A 20,376-nucleotide genomic window follows, 5' to 3' on the forward strand; every position below is an offset into this window, starting at 1 on the left:
TAAGGGTAAAGGTTTGATGGAGAGATTGAGGAAGAAGGGAGCTGCACTGGGCCCACTGCACTCAAAAGCCTGGTGTGCTTGCTCCCCAGGGGAGGAAGCACATGCGCACCTCAGCAACCATTTCTGCTACAGAAGCTCCTGCTTCTGTACACGCGGTTTGTCTTCACCATTTATTAGGAGGCAAACACAGCCCTTTTCTTCCCAAGTGCTGCTGATCCACAGTGGGATAGCTGCACTTAGGCATGGTTTTAGCCTTAGAAGGCAAATGGCTTTCTTACGTTTTTTGCCATCAAAGCAGACCCTAGGCACACCTACCCATTCCTGGTCTCCAGCATGGGGTTAAGCAAATCCCACTGCATGCTCTGTTTGCCTGGCAGAGATAGCAGCTCATGGCCCTACAGCAAGAGAAAAGTCCCTAGGAAGAGCAGCTGCTCCCAACTTCCTGAGTCATGTGCTGGGCATAGCACATTAAAATAGGTCAGCAAACGCGAACAGATCTGAGGCCAGAGCATCTGACCAGCGGAGGAGCAGCTGTGAGAGGAACCACCTCTCACTTCCAGATGAGCAGCATCCCACCGCCATCCTGATACAGCACTGTAAATCACAGCTGTACCTCCTGCAAGATCCCACTCACCCCCACAAACACACACACTGTAGGCGTCAGGGGTTATTCCAATAAGGCAAGGCTCAATGGGAGAAGGGTCCAGGTGTTGCTCTGCAGTGAGGGATGTCCATCAGCCCTACCCAGCCACATCTGGCTACCACACACATCAGGGGCTTCCCAAGCCCTAAACCTGCAGCTCATTTCCTCCCAGCCAGGTGGAAAGGGACCCAAAATCTCTGTTACACCCCTTACAGGCTTTGGAAACACCCCACTGCAGGCTGAGGTAACCCTGGATGCTGCGGTGGGCATTGAGGATGTTTGAGCTGTGGGCAGGGACACGCATCTTGCACATACACATACCCTTCCTTGCCTCATGCCTTGGGTCAGAGCAGGTGGATGGCTAAACCTTCCAGTATGCCAGACAGGGATGTCTTCACCCTACAAAACAGTAGGAAAATCAGCCCTGGATGTACAGCAGCCATTCGCAGTTGGGAGTGGGCACAAAGGCAGGAGACTGACCTGAGTGGGTTTATCCTTAGCAAGAGCCTGGCACATCCCACGCTGGTGTGGCAGCAGTCACAGTGAGGAGCCACACGCTCCAAGTGGGTTAAGAGGGGACGGTGCCCTTCTCTACCCCAGCAAAAGACCAGTACCACAGTCTGGCTTGGTTTCATGTGCACATCTCAGACTCAAGCTCCTGAGAATATTTTCCAGATGCTGCTTCTGCTGATAAAGTCCAATGGCACTTTCATTGCAGAAACCCTGGGCTCTTGCATACCTCTGCTTGCAGGGGAGAGAGGCTGAGGGCAGCCAAATGCAGCATACATGAAGCAGCTTTTCAAAAGCAAGTGGAGAAAGAGCATCAAGCTCCCATGTGCTGAATGGCTCCATCACCAGTTGGACCCTCCCTGGAGGGGATTGCTGCTCCCGTTCCCCCTGGACCAGGGGAGCTCCTCCATCCCTTTGTGCAGGCTCTTCACCAAAGCCTCTGCTTCAGGTTCCCTCACACCACCTCTGCATGCACCTGAGAGGAGCCTGGGCACTGCCTGTCACTCACTCAGCCAGCATTACCTCCTATGACATCAACCACAGCAATGCAGCCCGTCACCAGCACCTGACGCAACCTGTGATGGCCTCGCTTAAACACCACCAAGCACATTTCTTCAGTAAATACCTCGTGGGCAATTTCATCAGCTCTTCCTGCTTTGCCTGCTGCCGGCTCAAATGCTGAGAGCCCTGGCACCCCGCTGCTGGCAACAGGAGAGGGCTGGGCACTGAGCCTTGTCTTTACATCTCCATTTGGCTCCTCCTGTGTCAGGCAGCCACCGCCGCTCTTCCAGCCAGGGTTATGAGGATGTGCATGGGCGCTTCCTTGGACTTCCCTGAGGAAAGGCTGCGGGGATGGTGGGAGACTGCCAGCCTTTCTGGAGGCCACTGTCACACTAGGGGCTGGCCTCTCACAAATGGCAGGGAAGGGGACAGAGAGCTGCTGGGGAAGCCCTTGCAACGAGAGGGAGGGAGCACAGCGATGCTGGAAGTCACACACTAGCCAAAGCAACGGCTTTCTTCAGCACTGTGCAGCCAGCTGCCTGGCACAGCAGGAGCTGGAGCCTGCCGTCACCCTGCTCCCGCCCGGCTCTGAGGGACACAGTATTGCTTTCCATACTGGCAGGATGCTCCCTGGCAAAGGCAGCACAGCCAGCCTGGCTGCTGCTGCAGGCAATACAACTGGGGAGCTGCGCCAGAGCCAGGGTTGAGCCAGGAGCAGGCAGGAGGTAGTGGCAGCAGCTGCTCCCTCCCAGGAGGAATGGCTTCCAATCCCATCCCATCCCATCCCACTGCTGCCAACACTGGGGAGCCACCCCAGCCTGTCCCTGCTCCGGCCTTGCAGCCTGGCATTGGCTGCACTGAACAACTTCCTGAGTCCAGGGGAACTCAGCTCCAGCCAGCACAAACCTCACACCATATGCACAGGTTTGGCATGGCTGGAGAGGAGAACAAAAGCTAGCTGCTGGAGCTGGTTTGGGTGCCATTTGCCTCCAAAAGGGAAGCACGCCGCTGGTCTGGGAGCCCAGCCAGGCCTATGATTTTCCCATCTCATTTACAGCTAGACTGGTTTGTTTTTTCTGCCAACTGTGAAGAGCCTCTGTGCCCAGCTGTACCACTGTAGACATGAAGCTGCTAATAAGTGAAATCACTGCGAATCTCCAGTGCAAACATCTCACAGCTCAGAAACAGCAACAGCTCTGCTGTTCAAACATGAACTATACTAGAGGAGAGAAGAGCAAAGGAGAAGCTCCTGCGAATGCTTGAAATACGACCGAGCTGGCAAATCACCCCCTTGCACACACACGGGAGTGTTAGGCTCACATCCTGCCATCCCTCCCCAAAGAGCCTACCTTCCTGATGGTGAGCAGGGTGGTGAACAAGGGACCAGTTACAGCTGGTCCTCTTCTCAACAGCTGAACTGCATCACTGCCTAGGTGATGCTGGGCAGAGGATTCCTCCTGTGCTTCCCCTATGTTGCTCATAGTTAACATAGCTGAAGATGATCAGGTATGACGTGTTCCATGTTGCCATGAGCCTGAGGCTGCTATTCCTTTTTCATAAAGGACATACAGACCTAGGAAATAACGCACATCCTCTCCAAGGAGCTGGTCTTTTTAGGGAACTCCATTTAAAGCGCATCAGTGCTCAGTACTCCTGGAAGACAGCCTAGACAATTTCAGCTTGGGCATTCCAGACAAATACAGCAGCTCTGAGACCAGCAGGAGAGCTTGGTTCAGATAAAGTGCATGATGCCACACAAGGCAAAAATAAATAAATAAAAAGGAAAAAAAGAACTCAGATTTGCAGAAAGCCTCTAATAGCTTCAACTAAACCAAACTCAGCTCCTCCATCCTAATCATACACTTGCTTCAGTCCATACTCAGGGTAAGTTCACCCTTTGCAATGAATGGAAGAAGTGATTCCTGGGAGAGGGCAAAGCACGGCCACAGCTACATGCAGAGGTAGGCCATGCAAGTGTAGCCTCACAGACAACTTTTAAGCATCACTTTGCTTTCTGAAAACAGAATAAACCCAATTCATGCTCAAACATGGCAGCTTCTTTTAGTGTAATTCGCACGTAATCTGACAACGACTTTCTCCATGCTCCTTGAACTTGCTTTGCATTAAATAAAAGATTCCATACTAGAACCTCGAGCTGTCACAGGTCATTTACTGAAGCTGGATCTCGTATGAGGCACTGCAAAACACGTGTCTTGAGTTAAGCAGCTGATAAACAGCCCAGCTGTAGATGCCCAGACTCAGCGTGAGCCAACACAAGAGGATGATTAGGCATATCCTGCCCAGGTAGTCCACATGTGCTTGCTGGCAGTCAAGGAACAGCGATGCAGGAGCAGAAGGCCCCACTCCAGGCACACGGCTGTTCTGGTCAGCACCAGCCCCAGTCACTGCCCTGTCAAAGCCCACTCCTCCTCCTCACCCCTGCCAGCCTTAAGCCTGCATACCAGGAGGAGATCAGTCCCTTACAGGGGTACAGGCTGTGAGGCACTTCCTCTACACCAGGAATTTAAGTCCAGGCCTCCTGGCTATCTCTTCTCAGTCTCAACCCACCAAAAAATTTACCCACAACAACGCAGGTCTCAGCACACACTCTCTTCCTCCCCCAGCTCTTGCTCTTCACACCCTTGGCCCCTCCTGCCTGCTTTTTTCCATGCAAGCTCTCACCCACCAATGCTTCACCTTTGGCTTTCCAACACTGTCCATAAACCTGCTCCTTCCACCACGCTCCACGCCGTTTGACTCCTTGGCCTGTTTGCTCCTTTTCCCTGCCTGCCTATTACCCCCTGGCACCCAGCCTGCAGCAGTAGGAGGCAGCCTAGGAAGAGAGGAAGGGGACAGCACACATGCAGTCTGCTCCACAATCTGCAAGACCAGGAACCGGGAAACCAAGCCACTGAAAATTAGTGTCTCTAAACATGCAGAAATAGATAACCTCTGAAATAGTAGGTTCAGATGGAGGCCTGGGGGATGGTGAGAAACCTGACAAAGGCTGCCCAGCCCCATGACCACCCCTCAACTCCACCACATGGGTTCAGCTAAGCTTCTCAAAACAAAAGGCAAGATTTAACAGTAACACCTATCCCAATTTGTTCTCAAGTTGCTTTTAAGTATGACAAGAGGTCAAAACCAAGCTGAGATAGGACAAGATGTATGTAGTTCCAGGACTTTCATTCTCTGCAAGTTCAGAATAACTGTATGTCAGGGAACTTCCTATGATGGGCAGCTTAGAATCATAGAATAGTTAGGGTTGGAAAGGACCTTAAGATCATAAAGTTCCAACCCCCCTGCCATGGCTAGGGACACCTCACACTAAACCATGTTCCCACTACTTCATGAAGTACTGGCAGCAGACAAACCTAACACCACCGCCAGCCCCATACTACAACTGGCAACCCTGTTGGGTATCGAAGTCTAAATGTTGGAAAAACAAATTTCCCTTGGAGATTAGCAGTGTAAGAGGCAGCACAGCCCACTGACACCTTTGCTGTGATATTTAAATGCATTAGACACTACTGAAATCTTACAGCAAGACCAGGCACATACTCGATGTGAATTACAGACATCAAAAGGATGCCACACAGTAGTACTGATGTCTGTCTCCCACCCCACTGGCTTTTGCTTGGGGAGGCACACAGCAAGCATCAGTTCAGTCACACATAAACAAGAATTTAAGCATCAGTTTGGTTTCTGCATCAGCAAAACTCCTCTACCTACAAGGCACTGCCTGTAAGCACTGGGAAGGAAGGAAGTGGGAGCGACTCTTTCAAGCTTCACACACAGCACAGAAAGACTCAAAGCAGACAATAATCCATTTGGTTCTTTTATTAGCAGAAGTTAAGAATACAGCAAGTAATAAGATCCCATCGTACATGGAACCATCACCAGAGTCCCCCACCATCAAAACCCCAGAATGTGCTTCATTGCTTCCAACAGTAAGCAATTTTTAAAAAGAAATATACTGAACAAGGCCACTATTTAATGGGGAAGGAAAGAAGCTGTAGGTCCTAACTATTCTATGGCAATAACCTGCACACAGAGCAAGCAAGCCTCTGACTGCTGAGAGTAAGGCATTCAGGTGCCAACCTGGGAAGAGTTCTCAGCAAAAGCTACAGAAAAGTGCACAGCTAGGTTGTTTTTATTGGAACACACAAACTTCTTGAATGGAGAGACTGACTGGGTTAAGAATAGCAGGTGGAGTACTGTGTTTCTGTAATAGTTCTGTGCTGTGTAGGACCAGGTTACAATCACCCTTCAAGGAGTGAACGTGGGACGATCCAGGATGGAGACTGCCACTTCTGCTGGTACTGTTACAGAGGTATCCTAAAGCGCCTTACAGACAACTCTGATTCTGATATGTACCATGCTCTTCTCAGACACCAATATACTTCCCTCCAGGCAACTCTACATCTTTGTACGGAATGCCACTGCTATTAGCCCTTACATCCAAGTTAATACTGCTCTTCACTTTACTACCACACAGACCTGTGATAAACTTCTTCTGGCCCTACGGGCATCCAGTGTAGTGATCCCACTGAGAACATGTCTTTCTAAGCTCGCAGACTCTGCTGCAGCACCTCTTTCTGCAGCTGACCTTGCTCTCAGAGGCTCATATTCAAGGGGTGAAGCCTTAATACCACTCATCAACTTTAGGAAGGCATTCTACTTCTATGCGACTCCATTAGGCAAAGAAACTCCCCAAAACACTCTCTGCACCATCCAAGGCATAGGAAGATCTTTGCAATCCACATTTTTCTCTTGAAGGATGAAAATTCGAGCTTGCAGGAGTCTTAAAAAGATAAAAAAACAAAACAAAAAACACAAAACCCTACCCAACACACAACAAAAAAAACCAAAACACCCTTTACCTTCCTTGTGAAATACAGCATTTTATGAGCTGTTTAACTCATCTGTGAGAGGTAATTGCTCTGAATTTCCAATTAAACACTCCAAGCAATACCTGTGCCATAACAAACAAAACGTTCAAGTTTCATCTTGCGACTCCAAAGATTCTCCTTCAGCCTGGCTTCTGACTGGGCTCCAAAGATCAAGCTACATCAATTACACAAGAGAAGGGTCTATGCCTCCCCTTATATAGGAGGCGCGTCAGCTCCACAGCAATCCAACTGAACTCTTAAGTTTTAGGTTAAGAAATACCAGCAGTCCCATTGCTTAAGCACAGATGGGAAGCAGACCTAAGGAAGAAAAAAAAAGTATATATAGAACTGCATTAGGCTGATGGTGGATTTTTCCCCTTAAAAAGAAAAACCTGCAAACTCCCTTGGCATATGGAGCCTGATACATGAGAAGGTAATGTGCTTGAGTCTGCAGTAACTGTTAACTCCAAGTCCTGGAGCACACGGTTTCCTCTTTCCAGTCCATCTTAACCCCACCCCTGGTTCCCCTCACATGCTCAACAACCTTTTGAAAAGTGTATTACCATTATTTGTTCAGACAAAGCAAAGCACACCCTCAAATGGCAACCACCTACTTAATGTGGGCCCTTGGGTATAGGCAGGCACTGATAGAGTCAGACTGTTTGCTATTTCACGTGCAGTTATCCCATCATGCTCCAATTCATATGATGAGAACCAAAACAACCAACTTTAAGATCCGCTATCCAAAACTATACAGGCCACACAAGCTTGGAAGGCAGATGTCTCACATGCTCAGGCAGGGCACAGATGTATCTTGAGTTACTTGAGTAAATAAACTTGCTAACACTGTGACTTTCACAACCCTTGTGTACATATACTGAACCTTACTCCATGTGCTGGCCGGGACCCCATCTGGCCCAGGGCATGCTTCACTCCTGGGAATTTTACCTGGTCCTCCTGCAATCATTTGTTTTGTGCAAAATTGAAACAGTGTGTGGTACTTGCATGTTGCATTCTTTACAAAAACCCTTTTCCCCCCACCCATTGTTTAAAACATTTATATAAATTTTATTTAAACAGAAAGTTAGAAATCTTATTTACAATTTGTTTTTCTCCCCAAAGAGCATCTAAAATCAACTCCCAAACCCTCCAATAGGATATAAATTTAACCTTGTTTTTTTTCTTAAAAAAAAAAAAAAAAGAAAAAAAAGGGAAAAAAAGAAGGGAAAAAAAAAAAAAAGAAAAAGGAAACTGCTAAGCTATCCCTCCCCAGTTCTACAAATAAATATGGCATTGACAGAAGCCGATTTGGAAAGGGTCCTCTGTAGCTCAATCTGTAGATCCCAAGAATAAATTAGGGTTTCAGAATTTCCTGGTCTTCAAATTGATTTATTCCATTGCTTGAGGTATAGAATTTATCTTGGTTAGTCAGAATCCCCATGAAGCTCCATGCCCCATCAGCTGAAACTTGGATTCTTCTTAGGTATTCATTTTGCTAGCCTGTATGCTTCAACCGCGCTCGCGGTACTGTTTTGGTTACGGTCTTGGGCTGAAGGCTGGCTTTACTGCATCCCATCTTCCTCTGTGCAGCCTCCTCCGACTGTGAATCGGAACTCCTGGAGATTGGAAACCCCATGGAAGTGCACGAAAGCACCAGCCACTACAAAGACGTGAAACAGTTGATGGGAGTGGAACTGCGGAAAAGAAAACACTTCTGTTCAGCTGGGGTACTTTGGGCTCTACTGCTACCCTGTCTCCAAAAAAGCCACACATTCGGCTGAAGTACACAGTAACACGTAGCAGTACCTTGATCCACAAGCTGCAAAGTTCTCCAAGTTGTGTATTAAAAGCCCATCCCACTCCTACCATCAGCAAACTAATCAAATTCTCCACACACACACATACACACCCCTTTCCTTCACAGGCATCTTAAGCAGCTCGTCACTCAAATATGCTACATAAATGCTATAGTGCATCTTTGTGAAAAGACAATTTCTGAGCTTTGTGCAAAAGGCTTCAGCAAGACACTTAAAATTAGTTCCTCCACAATATGGTTTATTGATAAAAAAGGTTCTCTCATACAGCTAACAGGTAAAACTCTGCTCTGGTCACAGCCATAAGTTTTACCACATGGATTTTGAATGTTATTTTATTTCTCTGCCATAGAGAAATGGAACAGGAAAAAAAGAGGTATTATATTAAAACCTAGGAACAACCAGATGTTCTGAATGAATGCCCAGGATGCTATTGATTATAGTACAGCAGAATAAAAACCATGAGGGAACTACATGACAAAGCACATCCTTGTTTGAGGGAAGCCGTACCAATATGGATAATACTCTTGTGGGGGAAATAAATAAATCAATCTATAAATGTGTATTTGCAGGCTGCACTGAAAGCTTGGAAAATAGTGCTTTTGGAGCCTAGCTCATTATCATAACAAGGCTTGATCTGGCTATTTAAACAAACCTAGCAAACTGGTGCTCTGCAAAAGCTACTCAAACAACCCAGGCCTCATTCTCACTTTTGATCTTCTTTAGGGGCCTTAAACTGTCCTAGTGGAAGTACAGTTGCCTTTCAAGGGTCCACCTCCCTCTCATCTCTACTCCTGCTCCACCCGATTTCTTTCTTTACATCTTTCCCACATATTTCCCCTCCAGAGTCTTCATGATCCTTTCCCTCATACCAAGTTTCTTTCACACACCCACTTGCTCACACCACTTCCCCTTCTCCTGGGCCAGAGATCCCTCCAAAGTCTATCATCTCTATCCAGTGTTTTCACTGGCTGCACAAGATGGGGAGCCAAATATGATGAAGATCCCAGACAAAACACTGAACAACAGAGAAATAACCAGGCACTATTCTAAACAGAAGCAAGATAAGATGCGTACTTGCAGAATCCTCAACACACACACAAAAAGGTGTACAAGTTGCTTACCCATCTATTAAAGCTATCTAGTAAATGTGCAGGGGTGAATTTGCACACCAGCAGTTACTTCAGACCAGCCAGTTTGTGATAAGTCAGCAAGAGAGGGACGAGGTAAACCAGGCTTAGAAAGCCCACAGTATGGCCTGTTAAGACAAATGCTTCTGGTGCAGCAGTTTGATACTTGCAATAAGAAAACACTGACACAACATCCTCCAGCCTCAAGGGGAACTAGCTTTCATGTTGGTCTCCTTATCCAGTCATTCTGTAGACTCACCCAGATGTCACACTTGCCAGGGAAGAATCTCTCCGGGATGCGGGCAGCATATAGTGCAGCACCAGTGATGTACAGGCATGCCATGAGTGCCAGCCAGCCTATCTGCCCCATTGTGGCTGCTTTCAGGAGCCCCTCAGAGATGACAAAGTGCAGGGTGGGAATAACCCCACTAAGACCCAGACCTAGAAATACTCCTGGGAGGTAAAGAAAATGTGGGAGAGTCAGGTTTGAACACAGTGGAGGTAAAGGGAGACAATGCAAACACAAAAGCTATGGAAGGAAAACTCAGTATTTGCCAAAGCAGCAGCAAAGTGACAACTCTTGAAGCTGGAGGTCCCCAGAAGCACTTTATTGGAAAGGAATTTAAAGAATGCACAGAATTCCTCCATATACCAGAACCTACTTGTATGTTCCAGCACTTACTGCAACATTTCATTTACTGATTGCATCTGTCAGCTTGAGGTACACTGAGCCAGTTACCGATCTTGGACTGTAGAGGGCACCGAGACTACATGAACTATGTTTCACTTTACCATAATCTCTCAAGAGCAAAACAAGGAGACACAACAAAGAGATTATTTATCATATACTGTACAACTAGTCCTAGGAAACAGAAAAGCAGCATCTGCAGCTCATGTGATCTGCCAAATATGAGAACATGGTTTATTCATTTAGATTTCAGCAGCACATACAGAATTCTAGTGAAAGGCGGGGGGGGGGGGGAGATGGGAGTAATCATGTCCCATCCACAGATTTTAAGTTTGGAGTGCTGAACTCTCTGAAGTATACCCGCAGCTTGTCCAGGAAATCTAGATTTACTGTAGGCATCATGTGCAGGTTAAGTAACAAATAATACTATTCAACACAGCTGTGTGCACATTCTAGAGCTGCCCCCTAAAGCTTTCTCTTTCTTCCTGCCTCAGAAAGTGGAACCAAATCTGATTTTGTTCTTCTGATCATGTGTAGGTTCTTTCTCTTAAATACCTACTTTATCTAGGCAAATCATTGAGATTAATTCAACCATTCAGTGATTTGCTTGTATTTCAAAGAACAATTTGCCTAGTATTTCAAAACCAAGACAAATAGTAGAAGTACACATACACACACCAAGCAGTCAGCCATTTTTGGAGAGAGCAAAGTTGCTAGATGTATCTAGAAATACTTTGCATTACCTGTCCTACTGCATGTGTTACTGTCCATTTCAGGAATGCACTTCCAGGACTTGCACCAGCCCTTATCTGTGCATCCAGATGGCTATAATAAATGCTGAAAGAAAACCCATCAAGCTCCCAATCCAAGAATATCTATAAAATTAAGCTCTTCAGTCTTCACAAGACATTTTTTTTCCAAGTAGGAAGGAAGAAAGGCAGTCAAGAAGCAAAACGGTTAACTTTAAGTCTTACCTGCCCTTACACCCCGGTATTCAGGGGTTGCAAACATGTCCCATTGTGAGACAATTATGGCTGCGATGCCCAGGACACAAATCACAATCAAGTAGATGAAGCAAGGCTGAGGGTTGCAATAGAAGGAGTAGTACAGCCATGGTACAAAGCTGCCCATTATGAGAAGTGCAATGCCAGAATAATCCAGCCTAGAAAGAAACATAAATCAGTTTTGTAAGAGATGTGAATCTTCGGAAGCCTTCATACCAACACTCTCTTCTTTAGTAAACCTATTGTCTTACTTCTGACTGCAAAATGAAGTTATTCTCACTATTGCAACTTATTTCATGATGGCAACTCTTCCACCAATGCCCTCCTACAGTAATGGATTATTTTGACAGACAGCTAATAAGGCCACTTTTGGTCATCAATACCTACAGCAGCCTTCAGACCAAAGCTGTTTGAAGAAAACTCAGATTTAAGCTTCAAATGAGGAAAAAAGCAGCACAAGAGTCCTCTAAATACAAAAAAGGGCATACAGTATGTTGTGAGAGCACAGCCAACACAAACATTTCAGTACCTGACAAGCATGAGCGAGTCAAGCATCAGCTTAAGTGACCACTGGGGAAAAATGTCACCGTTTTTCAACCACATTGCTTTTCTATATGCCAGTGAAGAAAAGGAGTACCTACAGCTATTGCTTTTTACCACAACCTGACAAAATGCTCCTACAGAAGATGGAGTTAATTTTTCATCAGGAGATTTTAATTGCTGGGCTACTTTAGGGGTAGTCTTGCAGACTATACAATCCTAGGTTAAGTAATCTTAGGAAATATGAGCTATTTAGCAGCCAGACAAAAAAACCAAGATGTAATAAAACCAAAAGACCAAGACATTTCGCTACACATTGTGGAGCTGTCTTACATAAGTTTAAGATTCAAAGTTACTCAGACTAGGTGAAATGACAAGAAGCGAAGTTGTATTAAAATTCAAAGCCCTGTAACTAAGTTCTAGCTATATTACTTACAGCAGCAAGATGTGTGCACACGCCTGCCAAACAGCAGAAAATGAAGGAGTTTTGAGACTAAAATGACAGCACAAAAACTCATGCTGAAACAAACAATAATTAGAAGAAGCTGCACTGAATCTCTGCTCAACTCCGTTCCAAAGTACATGCAGTCATGCAATGAACAACTCCTACACTGGGGCTCTAGGCATAAATCCCAACCCTGTTTTCCCACCTGTTTCTTATTTGGCCTACCCTGTCCTCTAGGCACTTACTTGGAGAAGAGCCGGGAAACACCTTCTGAGTGGCAATAAACTGTGTGGAAGAGCCATGAGAAGGAGAGGCAGAGTATGGCTCCCAAAAAGAACAATCCAACAACCACCTTCTCCTGCACGGGTGCTACAAAGGACATGTTTGGCCGGAACATGTAAAAAATTCCCAAACAAAGGAAGAACACACATCCTGAAAAACAGTGAGGCAGAAAGGCATCAAGTTCATGCATACTGAAAGCTTTTTCTTTCTAGAAGCACGGCTTTAATGTACAGAAGCACTACACAGAGGAGCTGGATGACAACCAGCGGCACACATGCAGAACAGAGTACAGCCCTATGCATTCCAACCACATTTCTGTCTCAGACTGATGCAATACAGACTTGCATGGACTCTGTATTTTCACTTGTGTCTGACAACTAGTTGGATATTGTAGAACAATGAAATAACCTGTTGCAAAACTTAAAATGAGGAGAGCATGGTTCAAAGAAACCCTTTTCCTTCAAGGCTCCTTGCAAGTTGAAAACCACTCTCACAAACCGCAGCTTAAGTGTGTTCCTGTGGCAAGAAATGTGATCTCAATTAACGCTTACGCACTTGGGAGAAAAGAGTATCTACCAGTATTTTATCAACTATAAGGAAATTTTTTTATACTGAATGCATAATTAAGGAAGTCCCATCCAACCCTGGTGGGACAAAATTGAGAGGCATATCAACCTATTAATTTATCAGGTTACTAGTGGAATGATAATGCTGACTACCCCAATACCCTTTCTATCTTGCTTTCAAAGGAAGAGAGCAATGAAGCCAATTAGCATTAGAACAATCTGAAAATACCTAGAAGATGCGTCCAGATGTTACCAGTTTCTGTATGTATTCTGAAGATACTCTTGAAACAAGCCCGGAAGGAAGGCATGGGCGGTCTGTGTCCATGCAACAGGTAGTCGTTGTCCTTTAGCCAGTCAGGCAGAACATCATGGGGAATGACTCTCCATCGGCCCTCCCATACCTAGAAGTTAGAGAATTTTAGTTAAATGCAGGGAGCTGAGTTCTACTGATGTATGGCAAAAGTCAGAAAACCTGTATTAGTAGAAGTGTTAGTCCATGAATACATTAAACAGAAAAGAGTGAATGGGACATTTCTGGGGAAAAGGCTTTACACCTGAAATAAATACAATGCTTAAGTCACAGCTCCCTATTTAAACAGTATCATTATGAAGTTGATCTGCACCAGTTAGAGAAAGAAGTACTTCGGCATTTCATTGAGCAGGAAAGCTATTGGGCTTTTTTCACTGCTAATGAAGGGAAAACATTTAATTCATTTCCATACTCTGTTATTTTCATATATCATCCTTTCCATTTAATATGAAGTTTATGCCTAGTTCCCTCCAAGAAATAAGTAAGAGCCTGTTTTTCCAACCACAAGCTAATCTGTGTATCTGTTAGCATTTGGTGCAGTCTAGCAAAAAGGCTGCCCATCAGCACTAATATGGGCCAGAAAGCATGAAGTAGCAAGAGTCCAGTGAGACGTATCCAATCCCTTATCCAGGCTGGAAAGAAAAAAAAACTCCCAAACTTCCAAAACAAACAGTGACAGATCAGTTAAGGCAACAGATCCATTTCCATCAGATTTCTTCTTTAAAGGGAGAGAGAACATAAGTGCACACGTTATTCTTGCAGCTGGTTCCAAATGAAAAAAGTGTGCACGGGTGTTCTTAGAGCTGCTTCAATAACATGAGATATATGCAGTCTTCAGTTTGGTCTCAGAAGCAGCACTGCCAAGCAGAGGGGTATCAGGGAATTACTTTATGTACCGGGGTTGTTTCTGCAGTGTTCCTTGGATTTGTCGGCTGGTTAGTAACACAGGAGTGAGCCTGATGAGTCCTGAAACACTAAGTTTAAAAAGCTACATTCTTATTTCAGTTTCAACAAACAGAGCACAGAGTTTTTAAATCAATTCTCTACACTCCTTCATGGAAGCAAAACAAAACCAAATCAGAATAACCAACCTAGTTAAAGACAAGGTTATTCAATATATTAAACAAGAAAATAACTGGTTTACTTCAGGAACCAAAAATTTGAATTGCAGTAGGAACAGCAGGAGGGAATTGATTTTACACAATCCACCCTACACAACATCTAGAAAGGGAAAAGATGCATGTACACACATCAAAGAATAGTTCATAAAACCAGCAGTGTATAAAGGGGCAGCACTACTTTCACCAAGCAAGAAGGGCCAGACACAGTCCTATGAATCTAAAAAGTAGCAAAAAGTTGAGCCAAGATCAGCAATTACAAAATCTATAATGGATTTGCTTAGATATAGTTTTAATATAGCTTGTAAGAGACAGAGCTTATTCTGCAATGGATGCAAATAGTGCTGGAAAAGCAAAATATTTGCAAGTTTGAAGAAACCTGGAAAAAAAAGAAACGACCTTGTGAATGAAAGTGCCTTGAACCAGAAGGGTTTTATTCTGCTTTGCACTCACAGGTGTTTCAAGAAGCTCCTCAGCTGCACAATCAGCTTTAGAGTCTCATTTGTATCCCTACTGCCTTACAGTTTATTCATTTATGACAGACTGAGATCCCAAGAAGCTCTAGTGTTACTACTTATAGCAAGAGATGCCCAGTCGGGGTGGTGTGTACCCTCTCTCCCTCATTATTAGCCCAGTTGCTGCAGGTGTAGTCTGTTGCCCACTGGAGCTTCCTAAAAACGGAAATTACTTCAGCAGTTTCCTCATGCCCTTACCTTACACACAAATTCTTCCATTCTCTCCATAGCATGGTGGGCTTGTAGAAGAGGTGACATACCCATAAACCCTTCATCTTCTTGAGGTGACTCATCGTTGTGTTTGTGATCTTCAGAACACTGGGGGAAAGAAAAAAATAGAGAAAACAGCTTTCAGAAAGATGAATGGAGGAAGGTGACGTTCTCCATAGAAAACTATGATTTGAGGTCTTGGCAAATAGCCTTTTTTTCCCCTGTTCAGCACTGAGGCAGGAATTCAAGAGAACCAGCAAAAAAAAAATTATTACATTCTTAGGTATCTGAGAACAACTCACATGTCTAATCCATTTCACACACGTTTTCACCATGTTTGGAAGAAAGCAGTGTTCTTCTGTAAGTTATGCCTCATTAAAGCCCAGATATGGAGTCTGAGGCTTGCAGCCTACCTACCTCTCGGGAAGAATTACTTCCTATTTTCCGTTTCAATGTCACTATGTCTGCCTTAATGCCTCTATAACATGCACAGAATTTTAGAACAATAAAGGCCAAGCAAAGGAATCTATTTACTTAGTTATAAATGCTTCATTTCGGTTTCTAGTTCACATCTGAAGGTCTCTATTGTGTTTAACTGACACTTCAGACATTTATTCACCTTAAGTTATTTCAGAATCTAGTATGAAACTTTGGTCAGTTACACAAAGGCAAGTTATCAAAGAAAAGCAGTTACACAGTTTTAAACAAAATTCAAATAAAGAGAAATATCCATACCCCCAAGGTGTACCAAAAGAATTACGAAAACGAAAACAAAAAACACCGCTGAACCTGAATATTCAGCTGGTATACATCACTAATAACTTTATAGGAATGAGGTTTGGTAGTTTTCTACCCTATGCTGAGTTACCACATTATCTACATATTAATATCAAAAATATTGGTGTGTGTGACAAGACACAAATGTTTGCTTACTACAATGCTTATGGTCCACCAGAGACTCCTTCAGCTTCCAAGGTAAACAAGTTTGAGAAAGCTAGAAAAGAGAGAATGAGCCTTTTGTACTCTCTGGGATTGAGGCAGAAAGCTGCTACACACAGCACCTTGTGACCAAGCCAAGAAAGCCCTGCATGCTGTCAGAGACTGTGCTCCTCCATATTATATGTCACAATTTTTCACCCTCCAAGTCCCACATAAAGGTTTACAACTTTAAAAATCAAGATTATTTACCAGTAATGCCATCTGAAGTACCAGAGAATCATAGAATAATTAGGGTTGGAAAGGATCATCTAGTTCCAACCCCCCTGCCATGGGCAGGGACACCTCATATTAAACCATGTCCAACCTGGCCTTGAACACTGCCAGGGATGGAGCATTCACAGCTTCCCTGGGCAACCCATTCCAGTGCCTCACCACCCTAACAGGAAAGAATTTCCTCCTTATATCCAGTCTAAACTTCCTCTGTTTTAACTCGTTACCCCTTGTCCTGTCACTACAATCCCTAATGAAGAGTCCCTCCCCAGCATCCCTGTAGGGGCCCCTTCAGATACTGGAAGGCTGCTATGAGGTCTCCACGCAGCCTTCTCTTCTCCAGGCTGAACAGCCCCAACTTCCTCAGCCTATCTTCACATGGGAGGTGCTCCAGTCCCCTGATCATCCTCATGGCCCTCCTCTGGACTTGTTCCAACAGTTCCATGTCCTTTTTATGTTGAGGACACCAGAACTGCACACAATACTCCAGGTGAGGTCTCACAAGAGCAGAGTAGAGGGGCAGGATCACCTCCTTCGACCTGCTGGTCACACTCCTTTTGATGCAGCCCAGGATACGGTTGGCTTTCTGGGCTGCAAGCGCACACTGAAGCCGGCTCATGCTCATTTTCTCATCAACCAACACCCCCAAGTCCTTCTCTGCAGGGCTGCTCTGAATCTTTTCTCTGCCCAACCTGTAGCTGTGCCTGGGATTGCTCCAACACAGGTGCCAGAGAATTCAGTATATAACCTCACATACTTCATCTATTAAATACTATCAGTAATGTTCAGGTAAGTACCCTGAACTTTGAGTCAGAGACCAGATGTGGCTGCGCATTTGTCCAATGTTACAGCTCTCTCTTTAGAGTAAGGCCTTATTATCTGTTTTCATCAGCAATTTAACTCAACAAGCTGCTTAAAGCTTTAATTTTTTGATAAATAAAACTTCTTCCAGCCTACAGTAAGCTATCTAGATGCTTCAATAGTTTGGGGTTTTGAGAGAGACAAACAACATGCTAATACTTGCTTTTGTACCCAAGTTGTGCAGTAGCCACTGAAAGCATCATCTTTTGAAGAGGACCCCTCTGCTTACCCAGAATGCAGATCTTTGCTATTTAGTATACAGTAAACATCCTTCACACGTCATGACCTCACATTTGTCCACCCTAGGACAACCTGATTGACTAAATGAATCTTTGTACATAATCTGTACCTCATAGGGGAGGGACAGGCAATCTGTCTACTTGCCTCCATTTATTATTACAATCAACACCCACCCTGAGCAAGTCTGGGAAAGGATTTCATATTTTATATCAGACAACTGATACAAATATTGATCAGTGCTAGCCAGATCTTACAGCAATGTAAGTATTAAATGCACTCTTATTGCCTAGATTATCCCATCAATTCCATCAAAAAAAAAAGCATCAGACAACACTGAGATGTAAATAGGTTTAATATCCTTCTAAAATAGGCAAATGTCCTGCTGGACCAGAAAGCATATTAATAACAAATTTGGTTTCACTCTGACTCAAAAAAAAACATTCACTGCCATTATTTTTCCACATTGTCAATTTTACTGTTTGTTTTTTTTTTTTTTGTACTAATGGATCTGCCTGGTTAAGAGTCTCCATTTTCAATAGTAAATTATAAATAATTAAATAAAGGCCACAGAAATATATAACAGTTTGGGTTGGAAGGGACCTTGAAAGATCACATAGCCCAAGCCTCCTGCCATAGGGGTCTGGATAAGATGCTCATGATAGTCTGCAATCTTGCAAACCAAAGAAATCCTAAGTTCCAGGAACTCACCTTACAGAAAAGCAAGGTCAGTGTTTAAGTTCCAATGTACCTAAAACAAAAAGCACTGCTATGTCTTCTAGCTATCCGAGAATTCCTTCTCTCAGCACCACACACTGACCAGCTGGAATGTGGTGAACAAGTTAGTAATCCTCACTTTATGAAACTGGGTGGACTGAAGGAAAAAAGTCCCTTACAGAATCAAAGCCAGTATTCACTGCAGTCTGCCCAGTGACTCAAAGCCAGAAAAATGTTCATTTCCCCCTCTCCACATACTCCCATTTCTAGAATGATGGGAAGGTTTAAATTTGAACAGACTGCAAAGCTCGAAGAGCACAGCTATTTATGAACTAGCCCGAAAGTCTTTGCATTTTGGCAATGTGCCTACAAACAAATCATTACCAAGCTTCTTTTAGTGATAAAAAGAATTTGTATCACACACTGAGTCCAGATTACTGCCAGAAAATGGCATTTATTTTACTATCTCCTTCCTGCCATTAAGCTGCAAAATTAGCATTCAAGGAAAAAAAACCTGAAGCTCAGCTTCTTAGTCCTTTTCTTGCTAAGGAGGCAAAATGAGGTTCTGGAATGTCTGTCCTCTCTCGACTCCTTCCTGAAACATCCCTTTAGGAACAACACTAAACTGTGCTTTTTAAAAGCTGGAAATCTATAGCTGGAGCTAAACGCAACACCAATGCTGGTTTTCATGTGGAAATCTGAAGGAGTCTACTGACCTTCGATTCTTCAAACTGACTAAAGGGAAAAATACCACTTTCCTGTTCAGGAGGCACACTGTTGTAAAATTTCCACTGTGACAAGCTCCTTTGTATTTTAGGAGTCCCATTTCACTCTTCTTTGGCTGATCTTATCAGAAATTCAAGAGTAATTATAGAACATAACATAAGCAAATGTATGCTTTAGGCCCGTTTTCAACTATTTTGAAGTTCTGCCCACAGAAACACATTTTAAAATGGAGAACACATTGGGTAAATAATCTTACTTGCCTAAGACTGTACAAGAAATGAGAGCCCAGAACAAAACTCTGATACTCCCACTTTTAATGAGGTATGGTATATCCTGAATGCAGAGCTTCCAGAATAATTTTGCCATTGTACTTTCTAGATCACCGGCCAAAAGGATTTTCACTCTGCTAATGTTTCAGATGTTCTTTTACATCATCTAATTTACTCAACCTCTTTTAAATTTTGACTAAATAATTCTGTGAATTCTTCAGCATTTTTGGATTATCTTTCAATAAAAGCCCCCATTCACTTGCAATAAGCAAACTTGTTGCAATCATAAATTGTCATTCCTCTGCTGCACATATGCCACAATGCACAGAATCAGTCTTTCATACAAATCCGAAATCAGGCCTCCTGTATACTTACATTCCAGAGGTTCTGGACACTTAATTCTATGGAAATGCAAAACAGTCTTTCCAATTTTAATCCTATCCTGTGCAAATTCATAGAACTTTAAAGCTACCAACATAGTCCACATACCTAGTGAGATGGACATTATACAACAGAGATATAAATGCAACCCGAGTTGAATAATGATACCACAAAGTAAACTAAACCTGAAGGACAAATTACAATGGCTGAAAGAAAAACAGTCTTACTGCTTTATCCATATTCACTTTATTTTGGGAGCTTTCCAGATTATTTTGTGATAACAGTAACAGACAAGAAGGTAAAGAGGTAGAAATCAGACTTAATTATGCCACTTTGTACAGAGTTCCAGGCAACACGCTTCCAGGGACAGATCATCTTCTAAACAAGAATTTCAGAGTGTGTTTTGGTAGGGACAGAAAAGGTTTAATTCTAAAACCAAGACTTAGAGCACCAAAGTGAACAAGAGCAAGAAACACGAGAGCTCAGCTGCACAGTGCACATTATTAAGTTTATTTTAAAATTAAAATCTCACCTTTTAATGTCACAGAAGTTTTAAAAAAAAAAGTTTACATTTAGTACAAGAATTTGTTGCCTGAATGTGGTCCAAAAAAAAGTCAGATCACATCGCCAAAGACTGTTAGAGAAAGCTGCAGTAAAACCTGCTCTAGTAAATGTGGTACTTCTCTTATCTTGTTCTGTTATCTTGTCTCTTGTCTTCTTATCTTCTTATACTTCTCCTGTCTACAGCTTATCCTTCTCACATAGATTAACAGTTTTTATACTATCACTCTCAAACCTGTTGACAGAC

At 43.7% G+C, this 20,376-nt stretch overlaps 1 protein-coding gene across 5 annotated transcripts in view; it reads right to left on the minus strand.

Moving 5' to 3' along the window:
• Window positions 1-5,479: 5,479 nt before the first annotated feature.
• ADIPOR2 (adiponectin receptor 2) overlaps window positions 5,480-20,376 on the minus strand; it is a 44,811-nt gene continuing 29,914 nt past the window's right edge. For 4 of the 5 annotated variants that reach the window (XM_061444751.1, XM_061444753.1, XM_061444752.1 and 1 more), the window contains exons 3-8: window positions 15,157-15,276; window positions 13,245-13,416; window positions 12,413-12,599; window positions 11,153-11,340; window positions 9,750-9,943; window positions 5,480-8,240 (exon numbers count right to left, since the gene is read on the minus strand). In XM_061444751.1, coding sequence (XP_061300735.1) covers window positions 8,109-8,240; window positions 9,750-9,943; window positions 11,153-11,340; window positions 12,413-12,599; window positions 13,245-13,416; window positions 15,157-15,276 — 993 coding nt within the window. In that variant the 3' untranslated portion in view covers window positions 5,480-8,108. The remainder of the gene's footprint in view (window positions 8,241-9,749; window positions 9,944-11,152; window positions 11,341-12,412; window positions 12,600-13,244; window positions 13,417-15,156; window positions 15,277-20,376) is intronic. The other variant, XM_061444756.1, reaches the window with a different exon arrangement.

The sequence above is a fragment of the Pezoporus flaviventris genome, unplaced genomic scaffold (genome assembly GCF_033815535.1).
Source record: "Pezoporus flaviventris isolate CSIRO_AGI_PZ_B2104156 unplaced genomic scaffold, CSIRO_AGI_Pfla_v1 ptg000002l, whole genome shotgun sequence".
Classification (NCBI taxonomy): Eukaryota; Metazoa; Chordata; class Aves; order Psittaciformes; family Psittacidae; genus Pezoporus; species Pezoporus flaviventris.